Source organism: Brachypodium distachyon, chromosome 1, assembly GCF_000005505.3.
Source record: "Brachypodium distachyon strain Bd21 chromosome 1, Brachypodium_distachyon_v3.0, whole genome shotgun sequence".
NCBI lineage: Eukaryota > Viridiplantae > Streptophyta > Magnoliopsida > Poales > Poaceae > Brachypodium > Brachypodium distachyon.
Window position 1 is genome coordinate 11,463,927 of NC_016131.3, and position 16,013 is coordinate 11,479,939.

At 39.8% G+C, this 16,013-nt stretch overlaps 1 protein-coding gene and 1 pseudogene across 1 annotated transcript; one reads left to right on the forward strand and one right to left on the reverse strand.

Moving 5' to 3' along the window:
• Positions 1–3,833: 3,833 nt before the first annotated feature.
• LOC100836504 lies at positions 3,834–8,573 on the forward strand (annotated as a pseudogene).
• A 139-nt stretch (positions 8,574–8,712) lies between these two features.
• LOC100836815 (B3 domain-containing protein Os03g0620400) lies at positions 8,713–12,340 on the reverse strand. Its single transcript, XM_010234253.3, has 6 exons — positions 12,206–12,340; positions 11,104–11,551; positions 10,773–10,999; positions 9,748–10,150; positions 9,419–9,657; positions 8,713–9,284 (listed from the first exon to the last, which is right to left on the reverse strand). Exons 1-6 carry the CDS (start codon positions 12,326–12,328, stop codon positions 9,024–9,026), a joined length of 1,701 nt encoding a protein of 566 aa, XP_010232555.1. The 5' UTR covers positions 12,329–12,340; the 3' UTR covers positions 8,713–9,023.
• Between the last annotated feature and the right edge of the window lie 3,673 nt (positions 12,341–16,013).

The window sequence follows — 16,013 nt, forward strand, 5'->3', positions numbered from 1 at the left end:
CGCACCTGGCGGGTAAATCCACATTAGGTACGGGTTTGAAACAGAATTTTAATCCGCGGTTATGCAAATGGAAAATACTTCATACCCATCGGGTAGAGCGGGTACGGATATGGGAATGCATAACCCATACCCTTATACGCATTTACCCGTATAATAAACTCATACATGTGCGATGTGTTGCCATTTACAGTTTTAAACGATATAGTATTATCTTTTTATGTGTTGTTGTTATTTATAATGTGTTAATATACTATTGCTGATGACAAAATTGTTGTGGTTTTGAGAAATATGATGTAGTTTCTAAGGAACATGTTCTTATTGATCAAATTTTATTAAGGATATTTTTATCCGCGGGTACCCATCTACCCTGACGGGTGACGGGTATTGGGAAAAGTTATATCCGTTGCCGGGTATGGGTACGGGTAAGCTCAAAGAGGACGGGTAATGGTATGGGAAGGTTCAACCCGTACCCCTACCCTCCGGGTGCCATCCCTAGTCTTACCACAGGTGGCAGGCACCCTCCATTCCTCCAACCTCCATCTGGATCTGGCACATTTGAGAAGTTTGAAATTTATAAAATTGAAACGTCATAATAACCATAAATGACACATGAGTACTTATTGTAGTAACGCATGGTGGATCGCCTACGATATTCTACAACTGGCTTTTGGCGTACTAGATGAATAAATTCAACCGCTTGTAGGTAGCATACACGCATATGTGAATTACTACTCCAAGGTTCACAAGTAGCACATATCATAATCAGATTTCAATGCGTGTGACATGACCTTCAAATTTTACCGTAACGCATTTAGTATCACATGGCGGATCGCACACATTACCCTACAATCCAAGTTGGTTTTTGGCGTGCTAGATGAATAAATTCTTCAAGGTTCACCACTAGCACATATGTATTGGATTTCAATGTGTGACCGAGCATGCGAGGTTTTATTAGTGAGGTGACATATTAGCTAGAATGATTTTTCTAGCTATCGGTACGGGGTTTTATTAGCTAGTGATACACATTTTGTGACATATGAAGAGCAAAAACTAAAAAAAATTAAGATCAACATTTTAAAGATTTGAATTACTCTCTCTCTCGGTTGCACACAAGCGAACGCAATTGTCTTTCATAATTGACATGTTTATTCATGTACTTGCTTGAATAACACACATAGTTGCTCATAATTATTTCTTCCTACTATGCACTATGTGTGTTGCACACATGCACACGCTATATAACCGTTCGCACAAATGCACGGACATACTATAAATAACCAAAAACAGAAACAATAATCTGATCCACAATTTGTCAATTTGGTTCTCTTCTAAAAAGAAAAACCTTCACACATGTACCAATTATCATGCTCTAAACTGGTGGCTATCTGCAGGCGACAAGCAGCAGCCACGGTTTCCAAGCCCTTCGCCGGCGTCGCCGCTGGCCTGTCCCGTCTCCGATGGCCTTCTTGGCCTTGAAATTGCCGCGGATCCTAGCCGCTTGCCGGCGAAAGGATCTCCAGTTTCTAGTTTTTGGTTTTTTTAAAGTCTTTTTTGAGATGGCGAAGCGGCGGGAACATCTTGCAACTAGAATAAGGTCCTCTTTGCTTTGTCCTCGCTCCGGTGGTGCGCCTAGCGCCGGTGAAGGCGTGTGGAGCGGTGTGTCTGGCAAATCTCTTAGGATTCGGCCGGTTTTTTGGGTTTCTGACGAATCCCTTGGGTTTCGATCGGCTTTCGTGCTCATTTCGTGTTCATGTATGGCTCTTCTGACCTATGATTCTCAGGTTTCTGCTCTGGATCTTTGGAGGCTTGGAGCGTTAGCACGAGTACTATGTACTATCCCACCATCTATTATCACATGCTCACTTTTGGCAAGCTATGTCCTGCTTTTCAGATGGACGGTGGCCGCCCTTCGGCTCGTTCCAGTGTTTGTTGCCGTCACTAGATGGTCTAAAGATCTATTTGTAATTTTATTATTTTAAAGTTGTTTGTACTGTTGTTGATGATTATTACGAGTAAAAGATAGATGATCCTCTTCGAAAAATAAATAAATTTTCTGGACATGTAACTTAAATAAATCAAATTACATGATAACAATTTTTTAACAGTAACTACATGATAATAATAGTGTTACGTATTTGAAAACATTTAAAAAAGATTTTCATCAGGAGTTATATGGAGTGAACGTGTGCGCGGGAGTCTCCGCGCGCGACGCATCTCCGTCCGTTCGGCCTCCCTCGCGTGATGTGTGCCTGCGTGTTGGGTGCTGCTGCTGAACGGAGGAGCTGCATGCTGTCAGGCCTTGTACGTGCATGCCATGCGATGCATGGCTAGATATGAATACAAAAGAGCACTAGTTGATTCTGAAGATTCAAAATATTTTGTAGCTCAAATTACTTGTCTAATTCACAATCCGTTTTCACAAATGTGTTCATATCGACGAGGCCTTCAAAATTAGATCCCCTTTGAACATGTTTCGGTACAATTTTTTTGTGACCCTTTTGTTACCGGATGATAATGCACGAGCTACCATCTTAGTTTGATAGAACGTACTACGTGGTAACTTGTTACTACCACGGTGACAACTTTATATGTTATTGGACGGCAACTTTCATTGTGCCCACCTATTTTGTATGAAAGTAGCACGTGGTAATTTGTAACTAACAAGCTAGGTGGCAACTTGATATATTAGCGGTGATAACTTCTAAGACGAAGAAAGTTAATCGAGACATACCAACATGATTCTAGTTTGAATATCTCGTCGAGACAAAACTAGCCATAAGGATGGATCGATCGCAAATCAAATACACAATATAAAAGTTAGAACATTTTAACTCTGCCAACGTCTTTTGCCTCTATCATACATGCATGCCACCGTTCCCGTGCTATTGGCTTTGGAAATTGTGATTATGTACCAGTCATTCTAGTGTTTGGGCATGAATGGTCTAGTGTGGAGCTTCACTCTAGCACTCGGCGTTTGTTTAATATAACATGCATACATGTCTTCAGTACTCCAACATTTTTTTAGCATATCACACGTTAGGCGATAATACACAAATTACTATATTACTCTGAAATAAGTTACCACGTAGTAACTTCTAATATCATTAAGAGGTTACTCTAATGCATAAATGACCAACCTAATTTTTATGAAATTACCACATGATAATTTTGTTACTAATATGGGTGGCAAATTGATACTATATTGTTGGATGGTAACTTTTAAGATAAAAAAGTCATCGAATCTACCAACGGGAATGTATGAGTTATCATCTTATTTTAGAATAAATTACCACATGTTTATAGTTAACAGGCGGAAATTTCATATATTATGAGATGGTAATTTTAATGCATAAATCGCCATCCTATGTCGTTGTACGAAGTTAGCATGTGGTAGTATGTTACTAACAGGGTGGCCACTTGATATATTATTAGATGATAACTTTATATATTATGAGATGGCAAATTTAATGCATAAATCCCATGTGGCAATTTGTTAATGACAAGGATGGCAACTTGACATATTATTGGATGGTAACTTTTAAGATGAAAAAAAAAGTTTGTCGAAACATATCAACATGACACCTAGTTTTGAATATCTTTCCGAGACAAAGCTAACGGTGAAGACGAATTGTAAATCGAGTATACGGTTTATGAATTAAAACATTTTAAACACATGGATTTTTATCGAGTTATACGCATGCATGATACACACTTGTACTCAACGAGTCGTTGTGCTCGTACGCGCCAGAAGACTAGCCCTATCGTAAAACGAAAAAAAGAATTCTGATATTGTAGAACCCTAAATAAAACTGTCAGCTGATATTCCCCACGATTGACAGCCGAGTGACACCACATTATCGAACACTAGTTCGAGCCGATATCGGACTCCAACAAACATCTGTCCAACCATAACTCAAGTCTGCCTCCGCCTGAGTCTTCCATCCTCGCGCTCTCTCTTCTCTGCTCCGCGACTCGATCTCGATTCCTCGCTGGGCATGGCAGCCGTCGGGATCCCGTTCCACGGTTCGGAAGTCTTATTCGTTGTCGATGGCGCCTTCAACTTCGTGTATCCCGTCCAGCCGGCGCAGAGCAGCGGCCCCGCCGAGAGAAAGAAGCGAAGCCGCGGTGACAGTTTTCTTGTTGACGAATCTGAGGCTCGTGGGTGGTCCTCGTCAGTTCAAGATCGCAGCCTGGCGTTGCGCCGTCGGCGAGGTTCGGCTTCCTATTCTTGTCAACGGGGTTGTGTTATTGACACGGACTCGCAGTACTGCCGTGGCGGGGAGGAGAGGGCAGTAAAGGGAGGAATCAAGGTTTTGGATCAGAATATTGTGGAAGGCAATGGAGACGAGGCACCTAAAGGGGAGGAATTCTTCTATATCACCATCCTCTAATGTTTGCTCATGGGCTTCCGACCGATCAAATCATTCAAAAAACAGGTTTTTTTTTGTTCTTCATCTAGCTGATCCGATCAATCAGCACAGGCCCAGGTTCATTCTTTTCCCTTGATGTGTTTCTTTCAGAATCTACAAAAAGTTTACGGTAAGTTTTACCCAATTTTAAATTTGTTCGTAGATAAGTATTAGTTTGAATTGTGTTTCATTCAGAATTACATTCTAATACTGGACACACTTAATTGGAATCCATAGTATATTTGTTCGTTATTTTCCCTTGATGTGTTTCTTTCAGCTGATAAAATCATCTAAAAAAAAGTTTTCGGTAAGTTTTACCCAATTTTAAATTTGTTCGTAGATAAGTATTTTAATAGATATGACTTAGTTTGAATTGTGTTCCATTCATAATTACATTCTGAACACACTTAATTAGAGTCCATAGTATATTTGTTCCATCCATGATGCAAGAGTACTTGCCTCCTCCTTTTCAGTCATGGGACACATACACATAGAAGCTTAGTTTGTGTTTATATATTATATATGTGTACTGTCCTATTTCTATAACTGCATTTTTCTCTGTTTTTTTTGTTAATTTTGGAGCATATACTATGGTATAAATTAGTGAAAGACGGTGTGTCGTCGATGGCGAGGTGCAGAACTCTCGTGGTGACGAGGAAGTATTGGAAGTTCATCAGAGTAGAAGTAGAAGATGCAGACTAGGATGCACTAGAAGCAGGAAAGATGAGGCTTATTGTCGTCCTCTAGTCTGATCTTTAGAAAGATTTCCTCTGTCTTGTTATCTTTGAGTCTAATCGGCACAGATCTCTTATAGAAACTTCTTGTAGCTAGACAAGGTCCAATTCCTGTAGGCTGTAGAAAGAAGTTATTAGAGACTGTGGCCGATAAGTTTGGATGTATTGATGCGTTTTAATAAATAAAATTAGCAGAAAATAATTGACTTGCATTGTTCGACCTGAGCCGTCACATTCTATATCATTCCTCATCCGCACATCGTTTCAACTTTCTCTACCCTTGTACGTGGATAAGCGGCGCCATGGAGGTTCTGTGGCATACATGGAAGATTCTCCTCTTATACATAGTATATGTGTTATCATGCCATTCTTTCTTCTTACTAATGTGTTTTGGGCTTATCAGGATCATGTTGGGCCAGCTGTTCTGCATGAGCTTGAATTTTTTTTTTCACTCCTTGGGCCTGCCATCTCTTCTCTCCGATCCAAGTCCAAAGACACATGAAGAAGCTCTTGTGCATATTTTTGGGGAAGTAAGGAGGACAACACCGTCCATACTCCACCTGCCTCAGTTCCATCTTTGGTGGGATACGGTTAGTATATGATGTCCAATGCAAATAAAATTTGGCACTAAGAAATTATTTTCCTGTACATGATGAATAATCGATTATTTACCTAATTAATCGGTCCTTGATTTAACAGGCACATGAACAGCTTAGGGCTGTGTGTGTTACTGACCCTGTTGAATGAGTTGGCATCCAACCTTCCAGTTTTGTTGCTACGAACATCCTCAGTGGCCTTTGATGACCTCGAAGAAGAGTGTGCTTCCGTTTTCTTCCCGTAGTGTGTATGTTCCTGGACAATGTTTATTCCATTTTGCCTGGGTTTCTTTGACTTAGTTCTTGTCACTGTCCAAGTTATATGGATTTTTGCCTTCTGCACTGATTTGTTTAAATTATTTATTACTGGTTGATTGGTTGGGTTTTTTCCTCTTGATCTTTTGAGCTATGTGAGTGCTCGAAATATGTCATAGACTATCCCATCATTGTTCTTTGACCAAGAAACTTGGAAACTATCTCCTTGCATAGGAAAGGTGTGCTCAACAGGCACATCAATGGGAACAAGATTTGTTTCTTTCTGTTGATATGCTTTCTAACTAACTATACTTCACCGTATAACACTTTATGGTCCGATCAGTGTTGCACGTTTCATATCAGTTCAGTGCATTTCCTCCTACTTATCATATTTTCACAATGAAAAATCTTCTGTTTGATAGTAGATATCAAGTGGATCGGCCGAGTGATGATGATAGATTAAGATACTTCAGTATATTGTTTGAGTCATTGTTCTCACGTCAAATGGAAGACTGAAGACGTAAGTCGAAAGACAAGAAAGCTTCTATTGATCTTCCAAAAGCACCAAAGGATGTAGATGGTCCTAAGGTTTTCCGAGCTGAAAGCTAAGGCAGAAGCTGAGCAACACGCTGTTCGTCGGATGAGAATGTGTCTCCAACACATTTGTAACCGGTCTGCCATTTACTCCTTCAGAGTTGCATATATTTCCAGTTCTGTTAATTTGTTCTTGCCAAATAACTCTTGAGGTCTTATGCTTCTGTTAGAGAATAGTAAAACATTGCCTCTGTGCTCTACAGTAATCCGGCCTTTGGCCGATGCCCATGCTTATTTAAACCTTGGGATACATTTAGTTGATCAAAAGAATGCTAGCATGAATTTGCCTGGGCAGTTCCGTTCTAGATGAATAAAGCTGTTCCTGGTAGGATAGTTGAAAATCATAATTATGTATGGTCGAGTACCGCTCTTGGTTCTAATATTATCTCCACTACTAAAGAAGGACCTGGTTCATCATAAAGGGTGGTGAAAACCGTTAAGCTAAGCTAATAATAAGATGCCCTTTATGCTGCTGATGAGCTGATATTTCTGTTATCTTCAGTGCTCTTACTTAAGAGTGAAGAAATACTATCAGCTAGGAAGTTATAATTTTAACTTAATAAGATGTAGTAAAACTTAAATTCTACACATTTGAACTTCAGATAGCTGAAAGAACATTCTTTTGAGACATATTTCAAGGTAGAATTTGTTTAATATATGATTTATAAGTACATTTAAATATAATATTCTGTTGCATACGCAAAAAGCATCTATCTTGTCAGACAGTATTGTTCACTTGATATTCAGACCAGAAGGAATAACTAAACGCATGATTTCTTTTCAGCATTCTGTTCAACAAAAGGTTCAATGAATTTCACTTCCCAGTATCAGAAGAGGAAGTACCCGACTATAGAGTAATAGCCCACAACCCCATGGATATGGCTTCTGTCGACTGTCTTGCAGCGGGTGTACTCTGGACAGTACTTCACTCGGGAAGCATTTATGTAGGATATTGATCTTATAGTTTCAAATGCGAAGGTGATTTTGATTTCTGGGGCATTTTGTTTTTCCACTCTTGTTACATAGCAAGCACATTGCAATTTAATACTGATCTTTCTGGTGATGGCAACTGAAAAAATGACCAAACTTCCACCACTACTGTGTAGCTATAGATGGTTGTGATATTTCTGAAGATGGTAACTGAAATGCTGATCAAACTCGACTGACTGCTGTATTTATAGGTTTGCTGCTAACCATTTTACTATTTGTGCAGACTTATAATGGTGATGACTACAACGGCTCTATGATCGTCAGTAGAGCCTGTGAACTCCGAGATGTGTTTTTTTTCTTGTTCTATCATGTGTGCCTATAGGTAGTCGTTGACTAGGTTTTTATTCGCCTAACTAATGGATCTCTTGTTCAGGTGCAAGGTATGTTGTCACAGATGAACCCATCTTTGGTGTCCTTTTGTGATAGAATTGCTGCACAGGAGGGACCACTGCAGGCTATGGATGATGAGGATAGCTCCATTCTCCAAGCAGCTCCTGTCGTTCAGTTGGTTTCTGTTATTAGGAAGAATGCGAGGCTTCGTAATGTAGAACCAGAAGTTGATCTGTCACGAAGTTATGAGGTGCTAAAGCAGCACAAGAAAAGTACTGAAAACGAACAAGGTAATTGACTATACATCACCTCAGCTGTTGGTGATCTACAGGGTGTTCTTTCAGGTAAACAAATGCCAAGTGTTTCAGTATTTTCATCAGCTTGACCTATGCCATTTGATTTGCGGTCGGGTGAAATCATATGAAGTTTTTTTATGATTGGCAGCAAATATTCCAGTTTTTTTCTGTAGGTTTTTGTAGTACTGACATATTTGCGGTTGGCAGCAAATATTCCAGTTTTTTTCTGTAGGTTTTTGTAGTACTGACATATGAAGCATCGGTTATAATAAGCAGGCTGGTGAGAAATTGAAAAGATGTGCTTCTGTTTTTCTCTGTTCTGAAAAACGTTCTCATCCTCGATTTGTTTTTCCTTTTTTTTTTTTGCTGATGATCAACTTCAGAAATTGAAAAGGCCATTTGCAATTATCAAATTCAGAAAGGTAAGATAGTTTGGGTTCCCTACTTGATTTGTTGTTTGATTTGGGCTGGCAAGCAAGTTTACTTGATTCTCATATAGACTCAACCTTGGCTCCAATTAGGAAATTGCAATACCCAGCAGCCACCAGTAGCTAACTTACTGAAATTACTACAAGGTGCTGGATGTTGTGCATCAGAGAGCTAATTATTAGCCGTTATAAAATCCTAGGATTCTCCCTTGATTAATAGTATGTGAGAGAGCTAGTTAGCCATCATAAACATAGGTTTCTCCCTTATTTTGGATAGTAGCCATAAACTCCAAACAGTTTTCAGATTTAAAAACCACTAAAGGCACACACAAAATAGTGAAATACCAACAGAACAGACACCAGATCACTCTCCTGTGCTGGAAACTAGAAACTAACGCTTATCATTGTGACGAATGATGTAGACCATCATGGTAAGTCTCCTCTCGTTCTTCATCAGCTGGAACAGGCAGAGATCCTGGACTTGCAGACGGTTCTCATTGGCAAACTCATGCCAACCTCCCCTGAGCATTTTCGCGCCGCCAACCCTTGGGTGCATCTCGACATCCCATGTCTTGCTCCTCTCTGGCCTCAGGAGTCTCAGAGTGTGCCCTCCGGCTGGAAGATACTTAGCAGCATACTTCTTGGGAATGGTCTGTTTCCAGATGCAAAGTGTTGCATTATAACAACAGGTTAGCTGAAATCTTACATGTTTAAGAAAACAAAATGGAGAGAAAATATTACATCCTATTGACAGCTTTAATGTGTCCAGAAAAGATTTCGACTTACTAGATGGTAGAGCCTGTTGGCACCAACAGAGCTGTTGTTCATTATTGACACATAAATGGGAACTTCAGACTGAATGGCGTCAACTCGCCGCTTAACTTTCTTCTCCTGCTCCCAAGTCAGACATGCAATGTCTGATAACATGTAGGGACGCTCCACAGGTTCTTCATATTCATCAGACTCGAGAGGTTGTTTATGTGCTCTATGACCATGGTTGCTACCCGAATATGGATGACTTCTTCCTGTGCAAAATATTACATGAATTACTATTAGAAACAGAGAAATTCAAATGTACCAGATTATTTTAGTCTACCAAAGGTTTCTTGACATACCATGATCTAGTTCCTCCTTCACACGGGTTTTTGGAGTTGCATTTGCCCTTGTTCTGCCATGAGTTGTGCTTATTCTTATATGGGTAGCCGAACTTACCCTTGATTTACCATGAGGTGAGCTTACTCTTTTAGGTCCAGTTCCACTTCCACCATGTATTGATTCACGAAGTAGATGGACCTTGAGAGAGAATTTTTTCCCAGTGCCCTTCATTGGTTCAAAGACACAGATATCTCCCTCCTGCACTTGGTTGTCCCGGAGAAAGCCTAACAAACGAAGGAATGCACATCCATCTTTCCGAATGTGAAATCTGTGATACCACTTCTTGTTCTTGCCTGGGCGCTGCAGTATGACAGTTTGACTTTTATGTGGCAAGTGTTCGGCTGCATAGCCCTTAGGAATTACCTAATTCCAGATGACATAGCATCAGTAGTAGATAAAGAAATATGACTATGCTGGGGTTCATGCAGAGAGTAACTCCAGAGTAATGTAAAGTCTTTTTTCAAGAAAAAGTTCTTGGGTTTATTAAAGGAGTATTCACGACCCATGCATCCTAGCGCGCATGAGCCACTTGAGAGAATGTGATGCTACTAACAAAGTGTCAACATTACAAGATGATCTGAGCGGATTGAACCAACATAGTTTATGGTTTCTGATGCCAAAAATTTGTAAAAACATTTAGCACATTGTTTAATATAGTTTGTAACTAACAAGTCGAGAAAACATCGGCAACTGCCTTTCATGTACAACTATCCTTAAAATGGACCATGCTCCAGCCTACCCTATAGTATATTGAATATACAATGTATATTTTGATATTTGAAAAAATATTTATATATATCTTTAAATAAGTAGACATGATTCATACCAGTTTTGTTCATCTTAATGTGGTTATTTCTAATCTAGACTCTCAAGGAAACGTCGTTCTCTATGAACCTAGTTATAATCATGCAATGAGTACAAAAACATGGCTATAGCAAATCAAATGTGGACTGAGAAACTGTCGAGAAAGAACAGTACAACTTACAAGACCAGAACTTCGGGACTTGAGGTTGCTCTGTCTAATGATAGCCACTAATAGAGGAGCTTCAGCTCGAATATCCTTATCCTGGAGAAGCCTAGTTACTTTCTCCTCATGTACTCCAGGCTGAGCACTTCTATGACATAAGACATAATCACACCCTAAGGGTGTCTGAAGATCATCTAGCTGAAAAGATGATTCGTATTCAGAACAAATGTCTTCAGTGTCTTCTCCTGCATCTAAACAGGTAAAATGACAACAGTAAATCTAATATAAATGTATTGTGAACACATAACTCGGATAATAATGCTAATGCAGCAGAGAATCAATATCTTACCTGAATCCTCAGATGAGGAGTATTTTGCAGGTGTCTTGGCAGTTTTTCTAGGATGGCTTGAGTGAACCCTTTCACAACTAGCAAATTCTTTACTTCCTGATGATTTTGTGGTATCAGCATAGGAGCTATTTGAAATATCATCATAATCCGAACTTCTTTCTTGAACATTACAGGTAACTTTGATGCCAACACAGGAAAACACTTTTTCGCAGTCATCAGAATCGAGGACCAGAACCTCAAAACGTGAGTTCTTGATGTGACGAAACAACAAGGAATCATTCTCTTCTATGTGATGTGCATCTAGAAATGCCTCCCATCCATGACACGGGCTTTTCTTGCTCAAATTCTTGGAAACTTCAACAACGTATGTATTACCATCAGGGGATTCTAGTTCAATGGTTCTTGAGATCTTTCCTCCAAAATGATCCATGAACTTGTTTGGTATGATCTGTAGAAAGGACAAAGAAAAATATTGGTACAAACGTGGCAATTTTCTAGTTTCCGTCAATAATGACAGCAAGCAAAAATATGATGTAGATGCAATGTAAAAACTATGTTCCATAGACTAATCAAGATTCAGGAAATCATTTTCTAAAGAGACTAATCAGGAAATGGGTTGATGAATGGAGCTCAGTTACGTGATTGGTATTCATATTAACTTAGAAATCAGAACACACAATGTTAATCATCATCCTGAGCTGAGAAGTTCACAATGACACAACGTATGTTTAACTTAGACATTAGAACAAAAGAATGTTAATCATCATCCTGAGCTGAGAAGTTCTTCGGCTACAATGTTTTAGACTGACAAGATTAACTGTTGGTCTGGAACCCAAGAATTTAACACGCAATGTTATGTTAAGCATCATCCTGAGCTCTGTAGCAATGATGTTTGGAATCTACTACGTACTAGCTTCTATGTGTTTGTTTAATACCAACCAAATAGGTTCTTCAAACTAGCTATTAGATAACTATCCATAACACATCTAAGAAAGAAAAACTATCCTTAACATATTCCAGCCAATCCTCCATGCGAAACGACATGAACAAAAGATATCTGGGAAATGGAACACTTGAGACACTGAAACTATTACGGGCTTACCATGCCATGTCTAAAATCAGCAGTCATGTGCCTCTGGAAACACTTCATCTTTCCCTCCAAATGGCCCACATATGTCTTGCAGCAGTCACAGGATTTCTGTACTTGGGATTCTAGTCGAGCCATGTGAACTGAAATTTGTAGCTTATGTCAGTTGCAGATTCAACAAAGCAATATACAATCAAAACCTAAACGTTAGCATAAGAGTAGAGATTGTCTTTGTTATATATGCCAGTTGTAATCATAGTATATGAGGCTCTTCATGTCTATTCCCTAGAGGTTGTGTTCGTGTTTCGTCTACCTTCAAAAACAAAAGATATGACTTAAAAAAAAAAGATATGCACAGAGTCTTCCTTTTGAAAAGTGTGAAAACACAGAAAAGATGAATGTTACCACCCTAGATTATATTTCTGCACTGAGGAAGAAAAGATGCAAATATAGCAGAACTATCCAATAAATGGTGGAACAAATCAAAGCAAGGACAGATGTTGCTCATAGACTGATATCCAACAACTCAAATTTAAGTGAACAGCTGCACTTGACGCTCTCTTTGCCTTGCTGATGGTTGGACGTAGGGGAGAAGAGACACCTTACCCTTGAAAATAAGAGACACGTGATGCAGATAACCATATTTTTCCCTTGACCATCTTTTCTTTTACAAGCCTCTTTGCCAAAACAGGAGAAGACACGGGATGCAGGTTACCATATTTTTCTTGAAAACGGTATTCAAAAGCATATCTTTCTTGAAAAGAAACCTCATGGAGAGACGGTTCAGTAGATGCAGATATTGGCAGCAGTTTATGAAAATGGTACTACCTTTTTCACTCAGATCTGGCAGTGTATCTGCAGAACCTATCATGATATTCTCGTTCTCTCCTAAAGCAACTATAGCACGTCTAAGATGCAGCATATATACTGTGGCGCAACAGAGATGACGCTTCTTACCTTTGCAGAGATGCCTTCAGATGGCTGCCAGAGTTGTGTCCAGTCAATCCGAGCAGTATCGCCTGTGGAGAATAAAAGGAGCCCAGGCCAACAGTCAGCAGCAATTCAACAGCCAGTTTCCAAGGAGTCAACCAGCATTGATGAGCTTATGCAAATGCACCCAGCATTTGAACGTCCAGTTTCTTTCTTTCTTTCTTTCTTTCTTTCTTTCTTTCTTTCTTTCTTTCTTTCTTTCTTTCTTTCTTTCTTTGAATAAACGCAAACGTGTCAGGCAGCGAGGCAACTCAATTTTTTTTCGAAATGTCAGGAATCTTCCTTAATAACGACTTCCTACTCCTAATAGGCAAGCTAGTCAAAGGATGAATTAATTCCAGAAGACCAACTTGACTTCAATGAAAGGAAAACAGTCACCTTAACGTTGCGGTTCTGTACTACGTATTGGCGGGGTGGCAAGCCAAACCACTAAACTTTGAGATCGCTGGGTGCGTGTTCAGTTTTAGTTCTCATAACTGAATGAAGCCTCATGTAAATCTATGGGGTTAATTCAGTACGTTAGCATAGAACAAGTTCAGTTAGGCACAGAAATCCCGATTCCCGGGTACCAAATTTTCTTGTTGAAATCCCTTCGCATTCAGCATACCAAGTCCATCCATCCAAGGCAATGTTCCAACCAAACCCAGCCTTGAGCCCTTGACGCGGCGTGCGTGGAAAATCCCACGATAGGGTCGCTATTAGTGTTTGGTTGTAGACTAAGCTGGAATGTGATGAAACGATTGGAACGTAATTGTTCTAGTTTGTTGTTTGGTAGGGAGATGAAATGCTTATATATTTTGTTTAGTTCATGGAATAGAGTGGATTGAAATGGTTTCACAATATGTTTGAACTAAAACCACGACAATACGGAGGGAGTACCAACCAAGCACTACCTTAAAGTACGAAAACAAAGGAAATGATCCCTCGCCGTCCCTCGGTCGTTGCCGGTTTCTTAACCGCATGACGCAACTGCGTCAGGGCAGCGAGCACGCGACATCGCGTGGGGCGATGTCGAGTGTACCGCGAAGGGGGAAAGATTCCCTGAACCAGAAGATGATATAAACGGAAAATGTATATGGAGAGCTAGCGTCTGCTCTATGGTTCTAGTGGGTAAACGCCTCGTGCCCGTATGATCTGCATCTTTGTACGGATGAGTAGGGAATCGATGGTACCTACCTGCGTTTGACGCAACGGGACTAGAGAGACGTGCGTATGGGCTGCATAATGAGGTAGGTCAAGCCCACTCGTTAACATAATAAATTCAAAAGTGACCGTAATGTCGATTCATTCAACTACGACTTGACTCATTTAACTCATTAGAAAAAAAAACCGATGCATTTTTTTTCGACACGAAGAGAACAGGGTCAGGAGAACATGCAGGATTTAGTTTTTTTTTTGTCGCAAAAAGGACATGGATTTATTATAAAGGTCCATGAGTAGTACAAAGCACATAAAACATAATAAAACTTATATTGGGGTCTCTGAATGACCTAACGATCACTACCGCCGTCAGAATGAGCCGATGATAAGCTGTCGCCGCACTGCTACCAAAACCGGCATGACTTTATCGATAATAGCCGGAAAGTCCTTGTGCACGTGTCCATGGAATGGCAAAGGCATGTGACGGCCAGCTATATAAATTATGTTGCATCTTCGAGACCCCACTAAAGGTTGCGTCCGGTTGGTGTGACGTTTCTGGAAACCAGCCAAATTTGATGCTCTAGGTTCCATATAGTATGGTTGGTTGATCGACGAGACATGTTACGAATGGCTGCCATTTGATATATTGTATGGTTATACTTGCTTGAGCGAGCTGTGCTAGCTTTTGTCACTCGTGTCGTGGCCAACAATCATGTTTCAAGACATGAACAATTAGATGGCGGCTGTTTTTCCTTTTCAAAGCATCCTGCCGACTGCTGGCATGTGAACAGTCGCATCTTCCTACCTAGCAGGTTTCGCAAAGACTAGACATCTCTAAAATTGTACTACCTCCGTTCCGGTATATGGAGCCCCAACGCATCCATAGCTTAAAAGATTTAACTATTCTAACATGAGTTTTATATCACAAAAGTTATATCATTAGAAAATAGTAATGATATAACTTTTGTGATATAAAAATCATGTTAGAATAGTTAAATCTTTAACCTAGTATGCATTGGGGCCCATAAACCGAAATGCAGGGAGTATGTTTGTTTGAGAGAATAGCTAACCTCGTATGCCACGAGGTGAAACGCAGGGAGTGTGTGACATAGCCAAACTGTCATTTTGACAATAAACACATGTAGAAGTTCATACACTCTAACAGATGTTGCCTAGCTTACCAAGAAAACAACCACTCCATCGATCATTAAAAAAACCGGTAGTACAAGTACGGGTAGGAGCACAGAAAATATTTAGGAGCAAAAGAGCCATCTGCCTATATAGATACATTAATGATAAGATTACGGGAAAGGTCTTTCATTTGTTGAAATCTAGTGAACTATATAAAGCAGCGGGTTCCTTCGTTTATGTGGGAAGAGGGGAGTGCACTCATTTATCTTGATCCATGAAGATGTGATTTGAATAGATTCGATGATGTTCTCCAGAGAGAAATAATGGGACTAAACGAGTTAACTAAAAACACCAGAGAAATTTTCGCATGGTAAAACTGAATCTCTGAAATTTACTTAAGGTTTCATCTACCGTTCTTTGCATTTATATTTCTTTTGTGCCTTGTTTTAAAAGAAGGATCCCCTCTGCTTTTTATTACACTAGCACGGTGTCCAGCGGAAATCTTTTATCATTTTTTTACTTCCTAGTTGACAACTTGACATAGACATGTAGTGTTATACTA